General features: G+C 43.9%; 1 protein-coding gene across 1 annotated transcript in view; it reads right to left on the bottom strand.

The window, feature by feature from the left end:
• commd10 (COMM domain containing 10) overlaps positions 1 to 22756 on the bottom strand; it is a 52671-nt gene extending 29915 nt beyond the window's left edge. The window contains exons 1-5 of the mRNA XM_029637149.2: positions 22407 to 22756; positions 21938 to 22028; positions 21465 to 21575; positions 14185 to 14340; positions 12646 to 12756 (exon numbers count right to left, since the gene is read on the bottom strand). Coding sequence (XP_029493009.1) covers positions 12646 to 12756; positions 14185 to 14340; positions 21465 to 21575; positions 21938 to 22028; positions 22407 to 22435 — 498 coding nt within the window. The 5' untranslated portion in view covers positions 22436 to 22756. The remainder of the gene's footprint in view (positions 1 to 12645; positions 12757 to 14184; positions 14341 to 21464; positions 21576 to 21937; positions 22029 to 22406) is intronic.
• Between the last annotated feature and the right edge of the window lie 377 nt (positions 22757 to 23133).

The following is a 23133-nucleotide window of genomic DNA, read 5'->3' as shown; positions in this document are numbered from 1 at the left end:
CAATCAGTGTTGCTTCCTAAGTGGACAGTTTGATTTCACAGAAGTGTGATTGACTTGGAGTTACATTGTGTTGTTTAAGTGTTCCCTTTATTTTTTTGAGCAGTGTACACTCAGTTTTTAAAAAATCATTCCTGACATTTAATCAGAGTAAAAATTCCTGTCTTAGGTCAGTTAGGATCACCACTTTATTTTAAGAATGTGAAATTGCAGAATAATAGAGAGAATTATTTATTTAAGCTTTTATTTCTTTCATCACATTCCCAGTGGGTCAGCCATTTACATACACTCAATTAGTATTATGTAGCATTGCCTTCAAATTGCTTAACTTGGGTCAAACATTTCAGGTAGCCTTCCACAAGCTGGTGTAACTGAGTCAGGTTTGTAGGCCTCCTTGCTCGCACACGCTTTTTCAGTTCTGCACACAGGATTGAGGTCAGAGCTTTGTGATGGCCACTCCAATACCTTGACTTTGTTGTCCTTAAGCCATTTTGCCACAGCTTTGGAAGTATGCTTGGGGTCATTGTCCATTTGGAAGACCCATTTGCGACCAAGCTTTAACTTCCTGAATGATGTCTTGATGTTGCTTCAATACATCCACATCATTTTCCTACCTCATGATGCCATCGATTTTGTGAAGTGCACCAGTCCCTCCTGCTGCAAAGCACCCCCACAACATGATGCTGCCACCCCCGTGTGTCACGGTTGGGATGGTGTTCTTCGGCTTGCAAGGACCCCCCTTTTTCCTCCAAACATATTGATGGTCATTATGGCCAAACGGTTCTATTTTTGTTTCATCAGACCAGAAGACATTTCTCCAAAAAGTACAATCTTTGTCCCCATGTGCAGTTGCAAACCGTAGTCTGGCTTTTTTATGTCGATATAGGACTCGTTTTACTGTGGATATAGATACTTTTGTACCCGTTTCCTGCAGCATCTTCACAAGGTCCTTTGCTGTTGTTCTGGGATTGATTTGCACTTTTCGCACCAAAGTACGTTCATCTCTAGGAGACAGAATGCGTCTCCTTCCTGAGCAGTATGATAGCTACGTGGTCACATGGTGTTTTTACTTGAGTACTATTGTTTGTACAGATGAATGTGGTACCTTCAGGCATTTGGAAATTGCTTCCAAGGATGAACCAGACTTGGAGGTCTACCATTTTTGGGGACAGAGGTCTTGGCAGATTTCTTTTGATTTTCCCATGATGTTAAGTAAAGAGGCACTGAGTTGGAAGGTAGGCCTTGAAATAAATCCACAGGTACACCTCCAATTATGTCAATTAGGTGATCAGAAGATTCTAAAGTCATGACATCATTTTCTGGAATTTTCCAAGCTGTTTAAAGGCAGTCAACTTAGTGTATGTAAACTTCTGACCCACTGGAATTGTGATACAGTGAATTATAAGTATAATATATATAATTGTTGGAAAAATTACTTGTCATGCACAAAGTAGATGTCCTAACCGACTTGCCAAAACTATAGTTTGTTAACAAGAAATTTGTGGAGTGGTTGAAAAATGTGTTTTAATGATTACAACCTAAGTGTAGGTAAACTTCCGACTTCAACTGTATATCTAACAGTATATGAGAGAGAGAAGGAGGGTTATACACACACAGACACAGTCTAGTGCCAGGTAAATACTGAATTAAATCAAAGAAATGTTGGTACTCGTGGGAATAATGGAGCAAAACCATGACTTTCTCAGTTAAAACAGTCTTAACACCTCCTCCTCTCTGTATAGAATATTCGGCTATCATTAGATCTCAAAACACTTTCAGCATGAGTAAGCATCATACAGCGATTAACAAGAAGCACATCACTAATAATGCTCAGGCAAGCAAAGAAGATGCCAGTGATTGTGGAGAGAGAGAGACAGGAATAGAGACACAGAAACACACAGACAGAGACGCAGACAGAGACGCAGACAGAGACGGTCTTCTAACCAATGCATGGATTCACATGTCATGACTCATCTTCTGAATGGCCGAAATAGCGCGGCACAAACAGTATTCAACACTTTCCACTCATTCCATTTCAGATCTCTCATTCAGCCTGTTGGGAAGTCACACTGTGGATGAACGGCTGACTGACACAGAATCTATTGTGGCTGCAGATTGTGAGTGACACATTAATAACATAACACATGAAGCTAGTGTGCTGCAGAGTGATATTCAAAAACACTTTCACCGAATCCTCATATTCTACAATTCCTTTTTTGGAAGTGCAAATTGGAGGATATTGCCACATGGTTTAACCTATTCCGTTGTGGCAACCAACACTTACTTATCTTTCTCCAAGGCTGTCTTCCAGCCTCGCTACAAGAGGCTCAGGTTGGAAAGCATGGTACAGACAATTTAATTCTGCCAAGATGAACACGCAACAAAACAGGACAAGTATAAGCCATAACAAAACGATTAGAGGGAGCTTTGCCTGCTACGGACTAGGCACTATGCACTTATCGCAGTGCCAAGGGCCAAACCCACAGCCCTTTCAAGAGCAACTCAAGCTTGAAACAATGTGCTCCAATTAAATGACAGAAACAGTGGCATGCCAAGGGCCGGGATACATAGACCCACCATGGCCTCCATTTTGAAACTGTATACATGTAGTAGAATGTATGCTTTGGCTCAGGGAGGAGGGAGAGGCGAGGCTGATGGCTGCTATTCACCACTGTAGGGCCTCTTCTGTGTGGCAACCCTAGTGATTGTCTAGGCAGCCAGCTTGAGCCCTCTGGTATGCAGACACCGCGGCTGTGAGAGCCTTGACCATTTTTACAGTAGGCTTGTGGGAAACAAGCAACCACCAGGTCAAACGCCTACAGCTGCCTCCATCTCAAAATCCTCTAGGCTTATTCAACTAAATCCAACCCGATGCCGGACATAAATGGTGTGAAATGGTCAACCAACTAACTATCTATCTTTTGTATAAATCCGCAGCATTGTTGTAGTCATCTCTCTTTAGGGGGAAATACAGGACAAAGAAAATGAGGCTACATGTAACAGTTCAAGACATAATACTCTTGATAACCAGCCTGAAAAAAGGCCTTTAATTTCCATGCAATACTATTCATTATGTAGCCTACCTGGGGCATGTCGATCTTTAAGTAGTGCGGTACATACTATGCATGGAAATATTGTTTTCCTGCATTACATGCAGCACTTTTCAACAGAATCCTCTATGATGTCAGATAAAATAAAAGGAAATATAAGGAAACAACCTTGTCTGTCATTAAAGGGCTGTTGACAGTACCTACCAGGACTGGCAAGGAAAACCATACTGTAATGGCTACCCTTCCACAACCATTATGTGTTATCATATAGAAATAATGGACAAAGATGTTTTTACAACATCGAATGCAGCACAAAGACAGACAGCTAAATAACTATATACACAAGAGAATCCTACAGAGCAAAAGAATCCAAGAAAACAGGTATGGTATATCAATATAAAAATCAGACTAGGTATTTCACCTCACTACATAATGCCACAGGCTTCATTGAGATGAACAGTTCTGATTTTCCTTCCCATTCCACAATCAACAGGGCTTGTTTGAGATCTCAGAATCCACGTAAACGTGTACGGATAGAGAGTCCAGACCACCTTAAACAACACCTTGCGCGTAACTGTGTACTAGCAGAGAGAGAGAGTCCGGACCACCTTAAACAACACCTTGCGCGTAACTGTGTACTAACAGAGAGAGAGAGTCCGGACCACCTTAAACAACACCTTGCACGTAACTGTGTACTAACAGAGAGAGAGAGAGTCCGGACCACCTTAAACAACACCTTGCGCGTAACTGTGTACTAACAGAGAGAGAGAGTCCGGACCACCTTAAACAACACCTTGAACAAAAACATTGGCTAACAACTAAAAATCACTTTGCTATTGCAGAAAGAAAAACAATGTCATCTGGCAATTTCCATTTTGCTGAAGAAACTGTTGTACAGGGCAAAACTAGCTCAGATTTGAGAACCAAGATCTGAGACGAAACAAGACAAACAAATGGGAATTAAATGTGTTTGGATGGATTTGCCACCTTCCCCACTCATGTCTGCATCAAACATGTATCGTGGGTGTGCTAAACAAGCTCTTCAAGAAGCACAGAATTGGGGTATAGAAAATTAGGAAAGGGGGAATCAATGGTCCCCGCAGCAAATAAAGCTGTGACATCATTGTATGGGTACTATTATGCCACTGGGCTGAACACATCACCAGAGGAATGGATAATCACGGAACAATGGGCACCCTGAATGGGATCCCAAAGGAGAAAAAAATAATAATCACCAAGGAGAAAAGAGCCCAAAAGATGGCTGCACAAAGCATCCTGGGCCATGAAGAGGATGACAAGCCCCAGACAAGGCTTTATTGTGCCATGTGACGGGTGGGAGTTTGAAGGGATTTCAGTCTGGCTGACAACATTTTGGTTTAAAAGCGATCCGATATATTGATCGCCTGTTATTTTACAGTTTTAACTCCAAGACTGCTTGTTAGCTCTGTGTTTTTTGGGGGAAGATAGAAAGTCCTGAAAGTTGTTTTCAACTTGTAGCGGATCGTCTGTGGCAGAGACATGTGAGGAAGAGGAGCGTGGATGTTGTGAATAGGGATAATCACAGCACCTATTCATAAGTAAAAATGTTATGTTTAATTGCATTCTTTATCTCTCTAGCTGATAGTAAATGAGGTCACAGTATCACTGCGAGAATTCCAACAAAGAGCTTCCGCTCCTCAGTGGATAAATACATTAGAATCAGAAGTCTTTCAAGTCAGACGCTTTGATACAAAACAAGTAGGTTTGATGAAATATAATTAGTTAGGGCACTCACTGGCTGAGAATAGCATTACAAGGAAATGGCAACCAACAACAGCACACTCATGCATAAATCAGAATGACAGAACAGGAAAATACAATTAGGCATAATCTATTTATCTATACGAAGTAGGATGCCAGAAAACGCTAGTCTATGCGGTAGGGTGCAGGATTAGTTAAGAGATTTGAGGTGGAGATGAAAATGTTGAGGAAGAGAAGGACACGTTTGGCAAGAACCGTCAATATACTGACAATTCTAACAGTTGGATCGAAGCAATTCCGTAGTAACCAACTTAATTCACATTCAACCTATTTAAGCAATAAGGCCAGATGAGGTGTGGTATATGGCCAATATACCACGGCTAAAGGCTGTTCTTAAGCACGACGCTGCGCGGAGTGCCTGGACACAACCCTAAACTGTGGTATATTGGCCATATATCACAACCAGAGGTGCCTTATTGCTATTATAAACTGGTTACCTACGTAATTAGAGCTGTACAAATAAATGATGGCATACCTGTAGTATACGGTGTGATATACCATGGCTGTCAGCCAAACAGCACTCAGGGCTCGAACAGCCCAGTTTATAATATATCTTTGACCTCTCAAATTCAACCTTGAAGCCAGTCCCCCCCGTTGTTCCCCTGTAACCAGGGACTGTTTTAGATGTGGGACACCAAGGTGTGTGCAATGAATTAATCAGGAAGAACAGAAAACCAGCAGGCTCCGGACCTCGTAGGGTAAGAGTTGAATACCCATCCCTGCCTTAGACCATCAGATCAAAGACCTATAAATGAATAACCATTCTATGACTCATACTGAAGGTTAGATTAAATTAGCAAACTGGTAGGTTTATTTTAATTAGCTATGTCTACAAACACGATGTATAATGAGCTAATCCCCAAGCTGGTCCATTTAGAGCAGTGAGCAATGGAATCCTCTAATGCTGAGGGACAGAGAGATGAGAGAGGCCCATAGCCTGTTGAAGGATTTTACCGTCTCAAACTTCAAGTAACATCTGAGAGACGTTGTTTGTGCGTTTGTGTGTGTGTGTGTTAGGGATATGCAACTCCAGCGGCTCCCTGGCTGGCTTGGATGGTGAGGAGAGGAGACAGGTTTCATACTATACACTACTGGAGGTTTGCTTGCTTCTCCTCTGGGATTGGGCTGATGAAGCAAGACACTGATCAGGTGGGAGTTCTCTAACTCCGATGCTTGGCTTCCAAATCAATAATGTACAGCTGTCCTCCCTCTCAGAGATCCAATATCACACTACCTGGAAGGTTATCTGGGTATTATCAAGTCTTCTCCTTTCAAATCAACACGATATACTGAAATGGTTTCAGAGATAGTTGTTATTTTGTTATTAGGTGCATGCAGAATAACTTCTGAATTGAAAATATTTGTTAATGATATTGTGAAACTCTGAAGCCAAACAAGACGATCTACAGAAAACAATACATTATATTGTATATATACACACACACACACACACACACACAACTCCAGTTTAAAGTTGAATCAGAAAACCATTCTCTCTGTAGACAGCAGATCCTGGGAAGGCCAGAAATTGTTGTGGAGCAACAGTGCCCCCTCTTGGGTGTTAGAGGCAGAGCCTCTCAGCAGATTGTGATGAAGTGTGGCTGCTCCTCCCATTAGCTTGGCTTGCCTCAGGTCTGTAGCTATCTATTCCCAACACGGCCCATGTAAGTGGATTTAAATAAATTGATTGATGTTTTTCTTGCTTGGGAGGAAATATTGAGAGAACATTTTTTTTTTTATCTTCCCACTATAGTGTGCATGAGATAAAGAAAAGCACATATTACTGTTTGAGAGTGAGAGATTATTATTATTTTTAAACGTCTTCACATTTTCAAACAGTTTAGTAAGGCCCTCGTCCATAGAGACACATACCAGCTCTACTGGTAGTACTGCTACTACCAGCAGTACTACACCTGCACCTGTTGACGACACACGTTGTTCTGCTTCCACAAGCACATCCAATGCTATCATCAGTAATTCTACATTTGTTGGTAGCCCAGCTAGCATGGACACTGGCAGTTGTGAATCTGATGCAGCCGAAGAGCTACTGCCCCCTTATCCGGGAAAGCACCGAACAACAGACATTGGACCATAGAAGAGGCACAAATATGATGAGAAGTGCATTAATTTGGAGTTCACCTATATTGGGAGTAGTGCCTTTCCTCAGCCACAGTGTTATATGTGCAAAAGTACTCTCTCAGCTCGATGAAACCATCACTCTTGCGCAGACATTTAGAAACAAAACATGCCAATTTGAAAAATAAGCCACAATTCTTCCTGCTGCCATGGATATGGGTGGGACAATGCTGGGGGAAAAGGCCAAACAACCTATACAGACAATGCCTTCATCAAACAACACTGCTTCACGATGCATCAGTGACACGGCTGTAGACATTATGAAACAATTACTGCTTCGCATACAAGCCAGTGAATTCTATGCATTAAAGCTGGATGAGTCAACAGACGTGGCAGGCCTGGCACAGCTCCTGGTATATGTCTGTTATAGCTGGATGAGTCAACAGACGTGGCAGGCCTGGCACAGCTCCTGGTATATGTCTGTTATAGCTGGATGAGTCAACAGACGTGGCAGGCCTGGCACAGCTCCTGGTATATGTCTGTTATAGCTGGATGAGTCAACAGGCCTGGCACAGCTCCTGGTATATGGCTGTTATAGCTGGATGAGTCAACAGCTGGCCACAGGTATATGTCTGTTATAGCTGGATGAGTCAACAGACGTGGCAGGCCTGGCACAGCTCCTGGTATATGTCTGTTACAGCTGGATGAGTCAACAGACGTGGCAGGCCTGGCACAGCTCCTGGTATATGTCTGTTACGTTTATGGGGGGGGTCAATTAAAAAGGGAGACATCCTCTTCTGAAAACCAGGACAGTACTGGACAGCTTTGTGACATCAAATGGACTTCGGTGGTCAAGATGTGTTGTTATCTGTACAGATGGTGCAAAAGCCATGACAGGGGGAGACAGCGGAGTGGTAAGGCGCGTGCAAGCAGTTGCTCCTGACGCAACTTGGGTACACTGCAGCATTCATTAGACCATAATTTTCACTTGTCTGACCGCTTGCATGATGACGAGTTTCTCACCTGACTGGCCTATCTGGGTGATGTTTTTTCTCGCCTGAATGATCTGAATCTAGGATTAAAAGGAACTCGACACAACTATATTCAAATTGTGGGACAAAATTGAGGCTATGACTGACCCTTTCCCTCCTGGACAAAAAGGAACACCTACGTGAGAATGCTATTCACTGACGACAGCTCAGTGTTCAACACCATAGTTCCCCCAAAGCTCATCACTAAGCTAAGGATCCTGGGACTAAACACCTCCCTCTGCAACTGGATCCTGGAGTCCCTGACGGGACACCCCCAGGTGGTGAGGGTAGGTAGCAACACATCTGCCATGCTGATCCTCAACACTGGAGCTCCCCAGGGGTGCCTGCTCAGTCCCCTCCTGTACTCCCTGTTCACCAACGACTGCATGGCCAGGCATTACTCCAACACCATCATTAAGTTTGCAGACGACACAACAGTCCCTGATCACCGACAAACACAAGACAGCCTATAGGGAGGTCAGAGACCTGGCCGGGGAATGCCAGAATAACAACCCATCCCTCAACGTAACCAATACTAAGGAGATGATTGTGGACTACAGGAAAATGGAGGACCAAGCACACCCCCATTCTCATCGACGGGGCTGTAGTGGAGTAGGTTGAGAGCTTCAAGTTCCTTGGTGTCCACATCAACAACAAACTAGAATGGTCCAAACACACCAAGATAGTCGTGAAGAGGGCACGACAAAGCCTATTCCCCCTCAGGAAACTAAAAAGATTTGGCATGGGTCCTGAGATCCTCAAAAGGTTCTACAGCTGCACCATCGAGAGCTTCCTGACTGGTTGCATCACTGCCTGGTACGGCAATTGCTCGTCCTCTGACCGCAAGGCATTACAGAGGGTAGTGTGTACGGCCCAGTACATCACTGGGGCAAAGCCTTGGGTTGTGCCGTGGCGGATATCTTTGTGGGCTATACTCGGCCTTGTCTCAGGATGGCAAGTTGGTGGTTGAAGATATCCCTCTAGTGGTGTGGTGGCTGTGCTTTGGCAAAGTGGGTGGGGTTATATCCTTCCTGTTAGGACCTGTCCGGGGGTATCATCGGATGGGGCCACAGTGTCTCCTGACCCCTCCTGTCTCAGCCTCCAGTATTTATGCTGCAGTAGTTAGTGTCGGAGGGCTAGGGTCAGTCTGTTATATCTGGAGTACTTCTCCTGTCTTATCCGATGTCCTGTGTGAATTTAAGTATGCTCTCTCTAATTCTGTCTCTCTCTCGGAGGACCTGAGCCCTAGGACCATGCCTCAGGACTACCTGGCACGATGACTCGTTGATGTCCCCAGTCCACCTGGCCGTGCTACTGTTCTGCCTGCGGCTATCGAACCCTGATCTGTTCACCGGACGTGCTACTTGCCCCAGACCTGCTGTTTTCAACTCTCTAGAGACAGCAGGAGCGGTAGAGATACTCTTAATGATCGGCTATGAAAAGCCAACTGACATTTACTCCTGAGGTGCTGACTTGCTGCACCCTCGACAACTACTGTGATTATTATTATTTGACCACGCTGGTCATTTATTAACATTTGAACATCTTGGCCATGTTCTGTTATAATCTCCACCTGGCACAGCCAGAAGAGGACTGGCCACCCCTCATAGCCTGGTTCCTCTCTAGGTTTTGGCCTTTCTATGGAGTTTTTCCTAGTCACCGTGCTTCTATACCTGCATTGCTTGCTGTTTGGGGTTTTAGGCTGGGTTTCTGTACAGCACTGAGATATCAGCTGATGTAAGAAGGGCTATATAAATACATTTGATTTGAACCCAACATTGCAGAGTTATGAGCATCCTTTCAAGCACACCCTTCTCATTAACCTGTGGTGAGTTATTCACAATATTTGATTGAACAAATAAGGTTTTATATGGAAGATAGTTAATTAAAGAGTACAATTATAGATTATTATATTATTATTTGTGCCCTGGTCCGATAAGAGGTCTTTGTCACTTCCCACGAGCCGGATTGTTAAAAAACACACTCATTCTTATGTTTAATAAATGTATTGTATAGTGTCTGTGTGGCAGGCTACAATGATGGCAAAAACAACATTTGAGAGTGCGCTGACCCTGGTGCTAGAGGAGGTACGCAGCTGGAGGTTGAATGTTTGAAGGGATACGGGACTATAAGAAGTTTGGGAACCACTGCCCTAGAGAAAACAAACCTCGGCCTAAACATCAGCCACACAGGTAACTTCCACAAAGCTAGGAACGAGCTGAGAGACAAGGCAAGAAGGGGCTTCTATGCCATCAAAAGGAACATAAAATTATACATACGAATTAGGATCTGGTAAAGAAAACTTGAATCAGTTCTAGAACCCATTGCACTTCCTTGTTTTGAGGTGCGGGGTCCACTCACCAACCAAAAATGGGAAAACCACCAAATTGAAGAGACTGCATGTAGAATTCTGCAAAAAATATCCCTTTGTGTACAACGTAAAACACCAAATAATGCATGTAGAGCAGTATTAGGCCGATACCTGCTAATTATCAAAATGCAAAAAAGAGCTGTTAAATTCTACAACCACCTAAAGGAAGCCAATACCAAACCTTCCTTAGCAAAGCCATCACCTACAGAGATGAACCTGGAGAAGAGACCCCTAAGCAAGCTGGTCATGGGACTCACAAACACAAACAGACCCCACAGAGCATCACAATTAGACTCAACCAAATCATGAGAAAAGAGAATTACTTGACACACTGGAAAGAATTAACAAAAAAATTAGCAAACTAGAATGCTATATGGCCCTAAAGAGAGTACACCGTGGTAGACTACCTGACTATTGTGACTGACCCAAACTTAAGGAAAGCTTTGACTATGTACAGACTCAGTGAGCATAGCCCTTCTATTGAGAAAGGCCGCCGTAGACAGACTTGGCTCTCAAGAGAAGACAGGTTATGTGCACTCTGATCACAAAATGAGGTTGAAACTGAGCTGCACTCCCTAACCTGCCTAATATAGGACCATAGAGACACATATTTCCCTCAGATTACACAGATTCACAAAGAATTTGATTTTGAGAAACTCCTATATCGACTGGGTGAAATACCATTGTGCCATCACAGTAGCAAGACTTGTGACCTGTTGCCACAAGGGCAACCAGTGAAGAACAAACACCATGGTAAATACAACCCATATTTATGTTTATTTATTTTCCCTTTTGTACATCGTTACATCACTGTATATAGACGTATGACATTTGAAATTCCTTTATTCTTTTGGAACTTCTGAGATTGTAATGTTTACTGTTAATTGTTTATTTCACTTACTTTGGCAATGTTAACATTTGTTTCCCATGCCAATAAATCCCTTACATTGATTTTGAGAAAGAGAGAGAGAGCGTGTGAGAGAGAGAGAGTGCGAGAGAGCGCGCGAGTGTGCGAGAGAGAGCGCGAGTGTGCGCGAGTGTGCGAGAGAGAGAGAGCGAGTGTGCGAGAGAGAGAGAGCGAGTGTGCGAGAGAGAGAGAGCGAGTGTGCGAGAAAGAGAGAGCGAGTGTGCGAGAGAGAGCGTGTGTGCGAGAAAGAGAGAGTGAGTGTGTGAGAGAGAGCGTGTGTGAGAGAGAGAGTGAGTGTGAGAGAGAGAGTGAGTGTGTGAGAGAGAGAGTGAGTGTGTGAGAGAGAGAGTGAGTGTGTGAGAGAGAGAGTGAGTGTGTGAGAGAGAGAGTGAGTGTGTGTGAGAGAGAGAGTGTGTGTGTGAGAGAGAGAGTGTGTGTGAGAGAGTGAGTGTGTGTGTGAGAGAGAGAGTGAGTGTGTGAGAGAGAGAGTGAGTGTGTGAGAGAGAGAGTGAGTGTGTGAGAGAGAGTGAGTGTGTGAGAGAGAGAGTGAGTGTGTGAGAGAGAGAGTGAGTGTGTGAGAGAGAGAGTGAGTGTGTGAGAGAGAGAGTGAGTGTGTGAGAGAGTGAGTGAGTGTGTGAGAGAGTGAGTGTGTGTGTGAGAGAGAGAGTGAGTGTGTGAGAGAGAGTGAGTGTGTGAGAGAGAGAGTGAGTGTGTGAGAGAGAGAGTGAGTGTGTGAGAGAGAGAGTGAGTGTGTGAGAGAGAGAGTGAGTGTGTGAGAGAGAGCGTGAGTGTGTGAGAGAGAGAGTGAGTGTGTGTGTGAGAGAGAGAGTGAGTGTGTGAGAGAGAGTGAGTGTGTGAGAGAGAGAGTGAGTGTGTGAGAGAGAGAGTGAGAGAGAGTGAGTGTGTGAGAGAGAGAGTGAGTGTGTGAGAGAGAGAGTGAGTGTGTGAGAGAGTGAGTGTGTGTGAGAGAGAGAGAGAGTGAGTGTGTGAGAGAGAGAGTGAGTGTGTGAGAGAGAGCGCACTCTGGGGACAGAATACTAACACCATAAACACGAACACCTGATAAACCTGTTGTTACCATAACAACCAAGGGAACCATTAGGTTCCCATTTTCTGATAAAAATCTGCAAATGCTGTCCATTGATGGACATAAATGGTCGACTGACACTGTACAGATACAGACCCCACAGGACTAAAAGGAAAGCTGGCCCTTGAGGCCATTGTTAACAAGCTCCCTGCTGTCTGGTTTCAGGTCTGCTTCATTGTCAAGAGGGACACATGCAGAATTAGCATCCATTTTGAAGATTGAATGGATCCCCTGAGATCTGCTAAGTAAACAGCCCCTCTGTTTTGAGTGGGTAACAAAGGTGTGTGTGTGTGTGTGTGTTCAACAGTGTGAAGTAGGCTATTTACCTCAGAATCCTCATTTCTGACACCGAGCTCCAGCACTGCATGTGGATCCTTCAACTTGGCTTGGGTGGACTTGGCCATCTGAAGGTTGAGCTGCCATCCGACATGTTCCAGCTATCAACCATACAGAAACCACAATAAAAACATTTTAAATAGTGTTCGTTGTTTGCAGTAACTTCATTGTTGATGCAATATCTCCAGCGGACTTGACAGTTTCACCCATTAAGGATTCTAGCTTTAAGAAATCTTAAGAAACAATTCTGGGCCGGTTTTTCCCGATAGCGCTGGAATTTAGGCTTACGAGTGTTAACGATGTATAGTTCAAAATCTTGATTCTATGTTTTGCGGAGATCTTGTATAAAGTGATGTGGAAGGGCAAGAAAGCACCTAACGACAAACTTAGCTGAGGCAGTCGATAAATAACAAGCATTTAAGTGCAACTTTAGTAACAATGGTTTTGGGAAACGGCTCTGATTTAACGATGCCCCAACGAAGGTTCTAACGATGATCTTAACCTTAAGAAGCTTTTGGGGAAACCGGGCCCTGATCAGTTGGATGGTGCAGTGAAAGCACATTTAAAGCAGAGGTCCAATGGGACCGCTAAGTGGCAAAACGCTCCATTCATCTGCCTTAGCAGTGAAATAGATCAGGTGTGCTGAGAGGAGAGATAAGTGTTTAATGAAGCCGAGTGGCATAATAAACCTGGAGCTCTCTCTGTGTGGTCCCAGGACGTCACAGCACCAAGTGTGATCACACCCACTCGAGCCTCCCAAAGGGGACAATGCTAAAGACTACTTCCCAAATGGCACGCTATTCCCTAATGGTCCCTGTCAAAAGTAGTGGACTATAGCTGGTGTACTATATAGGGAATAAGGTACCACTTAGGACACCCCCGAAGACTGCTGTCGATGAGATTATCATGACAACATCACAGGCAATTGTTTTTTTAAACCAGGCAAGTCAGTTAAGAACAAATTCTTATTTACAATGACGGACTACCGGGGAACAGTGTGTTAACTGCCTTGTTCAGGGGCAGAACGACAGATTTGTACCTTTTCAGCTCGGGGATTCGAACCAGCAACCTTTCCGTTACTGGCCCAACGCTCCAACCACTATGGTACCTGCCTGGTTTGACTCTATTCTATGGTGTTAATATACACAGAGATTTGTATAATTGTTTATGTTCAAATGATCAGCTGGATCTGGCAGTTTCCTGTCCATGCCAACGTGGCTCGGGACCTTGGCTCAACTGGACTGGTTTAATGCCACAAAGAAAGAGCAAACGTTTTCTGCTTTCATTGTTTCGCCACTTGAGAGAGGAAAGCCTAAACCTTGCGTTGTACGCAATGCAATAACGCAATTAGCCATCCTACGTACTTGTGCAGCGACGCAATTTGTAACTGGACGCAACTACGCAAGATCGTAATTTCTCGTAGCTACAGTAATGGCATTATTTCACTGAGTACGTACGATATAAATAAAGCGTAAACAGCATAGCAGGGGCAGAATTATTGCACTGCCGTTGACACGGTTTCTCCTCACCTTTTTGGGAGCAAAAATCCTCTGCCTGACTTTCTCCACGACATCTGGGCAGACAGCGGTCCAGGCCTGGCAGAAGGCCTCCGCCTTCTCTGGGGAAAGATGGATCTTCTCCAGCTGCTGCTTCAGGGATGCAGGCTTCACATTATGATAGACAGCCTGCATAGAGATAGACAATCTGTAATAGTGATAGACGATCTGTAATAGTGATAGACGATCTGTAATAGTGATAGACGATCTGTAATAGTGATAGGGGATCTGTAATAGTGATAGACAGCCTGCATAGAGATAGACGATCTGTAATAGTGATAGACAGCCTGCATAGAGATAGACGATCTACAATAGTGATAGACGATCTGTAATAGTGATAGACAGCCTGCATAGAGATAGACGATCTGTAATAGTGATAGACAGCCTGCATAGAGATAGACGATCTGTAATAGTGATAGACGATCTGTGATAGTGACAGACTGCCTGCATAGAGATAGGGGAGTGACAGATCTGCCTAATAGTGATATAGTGATAGACAGCCTGCATAGAGATAGACGATCTGTAATAGTGATAGACGATCTGTGATAGTGACAGACTGCCTGCATAGAGATAGGGGATCTGTAATAGTGACAGACAGCCTGCATTGAGATAGACGATCTGTAATAGTGACAGACAGCCTGCATTGAGATAGACGATCTGTAATAGTGACAGACAGCCTGCATTGAGATAGACAATCTGTAGTGACAGACAGCCTGCATTGAGATAGACGATCTGTAATAGTGACAGACAGCCTGCATAGAGATAGACGATCTGTAATAGTGACAGACAGCCTGCATAGAGATAGACGATCTGTAATAGTGACAGACAGCCTGCATTGAGATAGACGATCTGTAATAGTGACAGACAGCCTGCATTGAGATAGACGATCTGTAATAGTGACAGACAGCCTGCATTGAGATAGACGATCTGTAATAGTGACAGACAGCCTGCATAGAGATAGACGATCTGTAATAGTGATAGACGATCTGTAATAGTGATAGACGATCTGTAATAGTGATAGACAGCCTGCATAGAGATAGACGATCTGTAAGTGACAGACGATCTGTAATAGTGATAGACGATCTGTAATAGTGATAGACGATCTGTAATAGAGATAGACGATCTGTAATAGTGATAGACAGCCTGCATAGAGATAGACGATCTGTAATAGGACTCGAGGCACTTTCTTTTTATTCACCGTCGCTTAATACATGTTTAGACGCTAAATCTAGGTCTACATTTTTATATTTAATATCACCTTTATTTAACCAGGTAGGCTAGTAGAGAAAAAGTTCTCATTTGCAACTGCGACCTGGCCAAGATAAAGCATAGCAGTTCGACACAAACAACACAGAGTTACACATGTAATAAACAAAACATACAGTCAATAATACAGTAGTACAAAAGAAAACAAAAATATTTGATATACAGTGAGTGCAAATGAGGTAAGATAAGGGAGTTAAGGCAATAAATAGGCCATGGTGGCGAAGTAATTACAATATAGCAATTAAACACTGGAGTGGTAGAAGATCTCTACTGAGCATCCAACCAAGCTTACTGAGGAAAACAGGGACATGTACAGTATGTGGACATACCATTAAGATGTTATACCAATTCTACACGACAACTCAACTCACATTACTCAGTGGAGAAACCTACAGGTGAAGTTTCCTGCAGAATTCTTGGTGAATTGCATTGATGAAAGTCAATGCTTCTGTAGATTGTTAGTAGTCAGCTATTTGGCTGACAGCTGGCGTTTGTGTGAATACACTGTTATGGGGCGGCAGGTAGCCTAGTGGTTAGAGGTTTGGGCCAGTAACCAAAAGGTTGCTGGATCGAATCCCCGAGCTGACAAGATAAAAATCTGTCCTTCTTCCCCTGAACAAGGCAGTTAACCCACTGTTCCCCGGTAGGCCGTCATTGTAAATAAGAATTTGTTCTTAACTGACATGCCTAGTTAAATAAAGTTTAAATAAGAAATACAACAAAGCATGTTCTCTTTCAGGCTTAATTATTTTATATTGTGACAATCATCATCACCAATAGCACCATAGAAGGGTTACAGTGTGCATACTCTGGATACTTGAGCACAGTGAACACGTCATACATCCTTTTTAAAATGGCTCTGTATGTGACACCTAAGAATTCTCAAATCAGCTTCAAACTGGGCAACAGTACACTACATTCTAGACTGGAAATGGTAGGTTAACTGGGCAACAATGAATTGAATATATTTGATTCTAAACTATACAGTGCATTCGGAAAGTATTCAGACCCCTTACCCTTTTCCATATTTTGTTACGTTACAGCATAATTCTATATTCATTAAATTATTTAAATTGGCGAGGAAAAAAACTATTTAAACAATCTAAACACAATACCCCAAAATGACAGAAATATGATTTTTTTTGCAAATGTATTAAACATAAAAAACAGAAATACCTTATTTACATAAGTATTCAGACCCTTTGCTATAAGAACAGAAATTGAGCTCAGGTGCATCCTCTTTCCATTGATCATCCTTGAGATGTTTCTACAACTTGATGGGAGTCCACTCAATTGATTTAGACATGATTTGGAAAGGTACACAAGTGTCTTCATAAGGTCCCACAGTTGAAGTGCATGTCAGAGCAAAAACCAAGCTATGAGGTCGAAGGAATTGTCCATAGAGCTCCGAGACAGGATTGTGTCAAGGCACAGATCTGGGGAAGGGTACCAAAAACAATCTGCAGCATTGAAGGTCCAAGAACACAGTGGCCTCCATCATTCTTAAATGGAAGAAATTTGGAACCACCAAGACTCGTCATAGAGCTGGCCGCCCGGCAAAACTGAGAAATTAGGGGAGAAGAGACTTGGTCAGGGACGTGACCAAGAACTCTATGGTAACTCTGACAGAGCTCCAGAGTTCCTCTGTGGAGATGGGAGAACCTTCCAGAAAGACAACCATCTATGCAGCACTCCACCAATCAGGCCTTTATGGTAGTGGCCAGACAGAAGCCACTGGGAGACTCCTGCTGCAGAAGGCGCAGGACCTCAGACTGGGGCAAAGGTTCACTTTCCAACAGGACAACGACCCTAAGCAAACAGCCAGGACAACACGGGAGTGGCTTCGGGAAAAGTCTCTGAATGTCCTTGAGCCCAGTCAGAGCTCTGAAGAGAGCTGTCTGGCAGATTCATTAAATAGTATCCGCAAAACACCAGTCACAACGTTAACAGTGAAAAAGCGACTATGAGATGCTGGCCTTCTAGGCAGAGTTCCTCTGTCCAGCGTCTGTTCTTTTGCCCATCTTAATATTTTATTTTTATTGGCCACTATGGCATTTTCTTTGCAACTCTGCCTAGAAGGCCAGCATCCTGAAGAAAATGCCATCTCTCAGACTGGTCAATAAAAATAAAAGATTAAGATGGGTAAAAGAACACAGACGCTGGACAGAGGAACTCTGCGTAGAATGCCAGCATCCCGTAGTCGCCTCTTCACGCTTGACATTGAGACTGGTGTTTTGCGGATACTATTTAATGAAGCTGCCAGTTAAGGACTTGTGAGGCGTCTGTTTCTCAAACTAGACATTCTAATGTACTTGTCCTCTTGCTCAGTTGTGCACTGGGGCCTCCCACTCTTTCTATTCTGGTTAGGGCCAGTTTGCGCTGTTCTGTGAAGGGAGTTTTACACGGCGTTGTAAGAGATCTTCAGTTTCTAGGCAATTTCTCGCATGGAATAGTCTTCATTTCTCAGAACAAGAATAGACTGACGTGTTTCAGAAGAAAGTTATTTGTTTCTGGCCATTTTGAGCCTGTAATCTAACGCACAAATACTGAAGCTCCAGATATTCAACTAGTCTAAAAGCCAGTTTTATTGCTTATTTAATCAGAACAGTTTGCAGCTGTGCTAACATAATTGCAAAAGGGTTTTCTAATGATCAATTAGCCTTTTAAAATTATAAACTTGGACTAGCTAACAATGTGCCATTGGAACACAGGAGTGATGTTTGGTGATAATGGGCCTCTGTACAACTATGTAGATATTCCATTTTTTAAATTTAAAATCAGCCGTTTCCAGCTACAATAGTCATTTACAACATTAACAATGTCTACATTGTACTTCTGATCAATTTCATGTTAAGTCAATGGACAAAAAAATAGATTTTCTTTCAAAAACAAAGACATTTCTAAGTGACCCCAAGCTTTTGACCGGCAGTGTAGATGTGCAGCGACGCTCTCCATTCAAACCTGACAGAGCTTGAGAGGATCTACAGAGAGGAATGGGAGAAACTCCCCAAATACAAGTGTGCCAAGCTTGTAGCGTCATACCCAAGAAGACACTAGGCTGTAATCACTGCCAAAAGTGCTTCAACAAAGTACTGAGTAAATGGTCTGAATACTTATGTAAATGTAATTTCAGTTTATTTTTAATACATTTGCAAAAACTTCTAAAAAAAACTATTTTTGTTTTGTCATTATGGGGTATTGTGTGTAGATTGATGAAATTATTTTTTTTAAATGATTTAATAAATTGTATAATAAGGCTGTAATGTAACAAAATGTGGAGGGGTCTGAATAATTTCCAAATGCACTGTATATACAAAAGTCTCTGGACACACCTTCAAATGAGTGGATTTGGTTATTTCAGCCACACCCGTTGCTGACATTTGTATAAAAAATTAGCATAGGGAGTAGAATGGCCAGTACTGAAGAGCTCAGAGACTTTCAACGTGGCACCGTCATAGGATGCCACCTTTCCAACAAGTAAATTTGTCAAATCTCTGCCCTGCTAGAGCTGCCACGGTCAACTGGAAGTGCTGTTATTGTGAAGTGACAACTTCTAGAAGCAACAAAGGCTCAGCTGCAAAGTGGTAGTTCACATAAGCTCACAGACCGAGACAGACCGAACAGGGCTCCGGGCAGCCGAGCGGAACTGGAGGAAAACTCGCCTCCCTGCGGACCTGACATCCTTTCACTCCCTCCTCTCTACATTTTCCTCTTCTCTCTCTGCTGCTAAAGCCACTTTCTACCACTCTAAATTCCAAGCATCTGCCTCTAACCCTAGGAAGCTCTTTGCAACCTTCTCCTCCCTCCTGAATCCTCCTCCCCTCCCCCTCCTCCCTCTCTGCAGATGACTTCGTCAACCATTTTGAAAAGAAGGTCGACGACATCCGATCCTCGTTTGCTAAGTCAAACGACACCGCTGGTTCTGCTCACACTGCCCTACCCTGTGCTCTGACCTCTTTCTCCCCTCTCTCTCCAGTTGAAATCTCGCGTCTTGTGACGGCCGGCCGCCCAACAACCTGCCCGCTTGACCCTATCCCCTCCTCTCTTCTCCAGACCATTTCCGGAGACCTTCTCCCTTACCTCACCTCGCTCATCAACTCATCCCTGACCGCTGGCTACGTCCCTTCCGTCTTCAAGAGAGCGAGAGTTGCACCCCTTCTGAAAAAACCTACACTCGATCCCTCCGATGTCAACAACTACAGACCAGTATCCCTTCTTTCTTTTCTCTCCAAAACTCTTGAACGTGCCGTCCTTGGCCAGCTCTCCCGCTATCTCTCTCAGAATGACCTTCTTGATCCAAATCAGTCAGGTTTCAAGACTAGTCATTCAACTGAGACTGCTCTTCTCTGTATCACGGAGGCGCTCCGCACTGCTAAAGCTAACTCTCTCTCCTCTGCTCTCATCCTTCTAGACCTATCGGCTGCCTTCGATACTGTGAACCATCAGATCCTCCTCTCCACCCTCTCCGAGTTGGGCATCTCCGGCGCGCCCACGCTTGGATTGCGTCCCTACCTGACAGGTCGCTCCTACCAGGTGGCGTGGCGAGAATCCGTCTCCACACCACGTGCTCTCACCACTGGTGTCCCCAGGGCTCTGTTCTAGGCCCTCTCCTATTCTCGCTATACACCAAGTCACTTGGCTCTGTCATAACCTCACATGGTCTCTCCTATCATTGCTATGCAGACGACACACAATTAATCTTCTCCTTTCCCCCTTCTGATGACCAGGTGGCGAATCGCATCTCTGCATGTCTGGCAGACATATCAGTGTGGATGACGGATCACCACCTCAAGCTGAACCTCGGCAAGACGGAGCTGCTCTTCCTCCCGGGAAGGACTGCCCGCTCCATGATCTCGCCATCACGGTTGACAACTCCATTGTGTCCTCCTCCCAGAGCGCTAAGAACCTTGGCGTGATCCTGGACAACACCCTGTCGTTCTCAACTAACATCAAGGCGGTGGCCCGTTCCTGTAGGTTCATGCTCTACAACATCCGCAGAGTACGACCCTGCCTCACACAGGAAGCGGCGCAGGTCCTAATCCAGGCACTTGTCATCTCCCGTCTGGATTACTGCAACTCGCTGTTGGCTGGGCTCCCTGCCTGTGCCATTAAACCCCTACAACTCATCCAGAACGCCGCAGCCCGTCTGGTGTTCAACCTTCCCAAGTTCTCTCACGTCACCCCGCTCCTCCGCTCCCTCCACTGGCTTCCAGTTGAAGCTCGCATCCGCTACAAGACCATGGTGCTTGCCTACGGAGCTGTGAGGGGAACGGCACCTCAGTACCTCCAGGCTCTGATCAGGCCCTACACCCAAACAAGGGCACTGTGTTCATCCACCTCTGGCCTGCTTGCCTCCCTACCACTGAGGAAGTACAGTTCCCGCTCAGCCCAGTCAAAACTGTTCGCTGCTCTGGCCCCCCAATGGTGGAACAAACTCCCTCACGACGCCAGGACAGCGGAGTCAATCACCACCTTCCGGAGACACCTGAAACCCCACCTCTTTAAGGAATACCTAGGATAGGATAAAGTAATCCCTCTCACCCCCCCTCCCCCTTAAAAGATTTAGATACACTACTGTTCCACTGGATGTCATAAGGTGAATGCACCAATTTGTAAGTCGCTCTGGATAAGAGTGTCTGCTAAATGACATAAATGTAAATGTAATGTAAATGATCCTGTGCTTCCAACTTTGTGGCAACAGGTTGGGGACAGCCTAATCGGCCATGCCGATTAATCGGTTGAATCTCTAGTCAGTGCCCGACCTCACTAACGCTCGTGGCTGAATGGAAGCAAGTCCCTGCAGCAATGTTCCAACATCTAGTGGAAAGCCTTCCCATAAGAGTGGAGGTTTTTATAGCAGCAAGGGGGGGACCAACTCCATTTTAATGCCCATTATTTTTGGAATAAGATGTTTGACAAGCAGGTGTGCACATACGTAAGGTTATTTAGTGTAGCTAGAGTTGAGGCGAACATCAAGGCCTACTTACCTGTTCTAGAATGAAGGCAGTTGTATCCAGCACCAGACTGAGATCCTGCTTGTCCAATGACAAAGCACTCTGCAGTTTCTGTTCTTCCTCCTCACTGAACGTGCGCTCTTCCTGAGGGACACAATTAACTTCATCATTCTTTGTAAACACATGTACTGGAAAAATTGATTCAAGTGGGCTGCAGTAGTATCATGACTAAAGCCTGATGTTTGACGGCACTAGAAACACCAGTGCGTGCCACTTGCACTATTTAAAAAACAAAACAAGTGAGGCTTAGCATGCATGATACAGAGTTCGTGTAGCCTGGGTGCCAGTCGGTTTCTTCTTTCTCACCAACTATGCCATAAAGAATTGTCAGGCTGGACAATGACAGCAATGGAGTTAGCAAGAGAGACCAGGCAAGAGTATTTTGGAGCATATGTCTATGTTATGCTAATTATACACCAGCTGACTTGCTCCCTCGAGACACCTACCTTGAGGTGAAGTTTCTGCAGAATTCGTGAAAGCAGTCTGGAGAATTTATTCAGTTCAATTGTGTTGATGGAAGTTACTGCTTCTTTTATGCTGTGGATTGAATAACAACGTCAGATTGTGTGGAGCACAATTAGCTAACTAACGTCAGCTAACAGACATAGATGAAACTGCTCTCATGAATGGATGAGGACTAGCCTAAAAATTCCGACTTTACGCTCATACTGTATAGTTCCATCTCCCCTTAAGAAATTAACTAAAGTCTGATTCTTATGGCTGTAACATGACCTCTTTCTCATGTACATATTGCTATAGAGTGAGACCCTCGGGCAATTTCATAAAGATTGACAAGCAAGATGACTTTTTGACTTATATTTACCTAGCTATCTTACTAGCTAGCAGGGCTAGCTTAACGTTTCAGTTAGAAAACATGTTCCCTTGAAGTAGAATAAACGGACACTAAATGCCTACCTTTGTGTTTCGGTGATTATGGCAGCCATCACGGTCTTGTATGTTGAACAAATATATTATTCGTTTAAATCTGTCACTACAAAATGCAACAGCAGGAATCCTTATTTTCTCTTCCTGTTGTGAAACGCGACCATCTACATTGGGCACTCAGCGCGTTCATTCACTAAACCCCTTTATTACACACAAATACCAAATCAATTTAATAGAACATTGTAATCTATGCTTTTATAATTAACAATAAGGTATATATATTACTGGTTTGCTTACGAACTGAGAATTACATTTTATAAAAATGACTTTTCTGCATTAAAGCTGCGCAAGACTTGGCCTAAAGCAGTCACGTGCTATCATACGAACTGCTTTATGGCCGAACTGCACATACTGTCGTATATTTGTGCATTACTTTTGTTCTGTATCGCAGTAAATTGTGAATCAATTATCATTGGCATTGTAGTTTAGTCAAGTACTGGCCACGAATATATTTTATGATGGCGTATTGCGTCATCTAGTAGCATGGCGCACCAACCACTTCCAAATGTAATCATGGGATCAAATAAAATTCTGTCACATGCGCCGAATACAACAGGTGTTGTCGGTAGTCCTTAACCAACAATGCAGCTCAAGAAAGAGTTCAGTTTATTTAGTAAATATTTTCTTAAGTAAAAAATAATAATAAAAAGATACACAATAAAATAACGAGGCTATATAAAGGGGGTACTGGTACCGA

This window comes from Oncorhynchus nerka, linkage group LG27 (assembly GCF_034236695.1).
Source record: "Oncorhynchus nerka isolate Pitt River linkage group LG27, Oner_Uvic_2.0, whole genome shotgun sequence".
Classification (NCBI taxonomy): Eukaryota; Metazoa; Chordata; class Actinopteri; order Salmoniformes; family Salmonidae; genus Oncorhynchus; species Oncorhynchus nerka.
The sequence above is the reverse complement of the archived record's forward strand: the minus strand, read 5'-3'. Positions and strand labels throughout refer to the sequence as shown.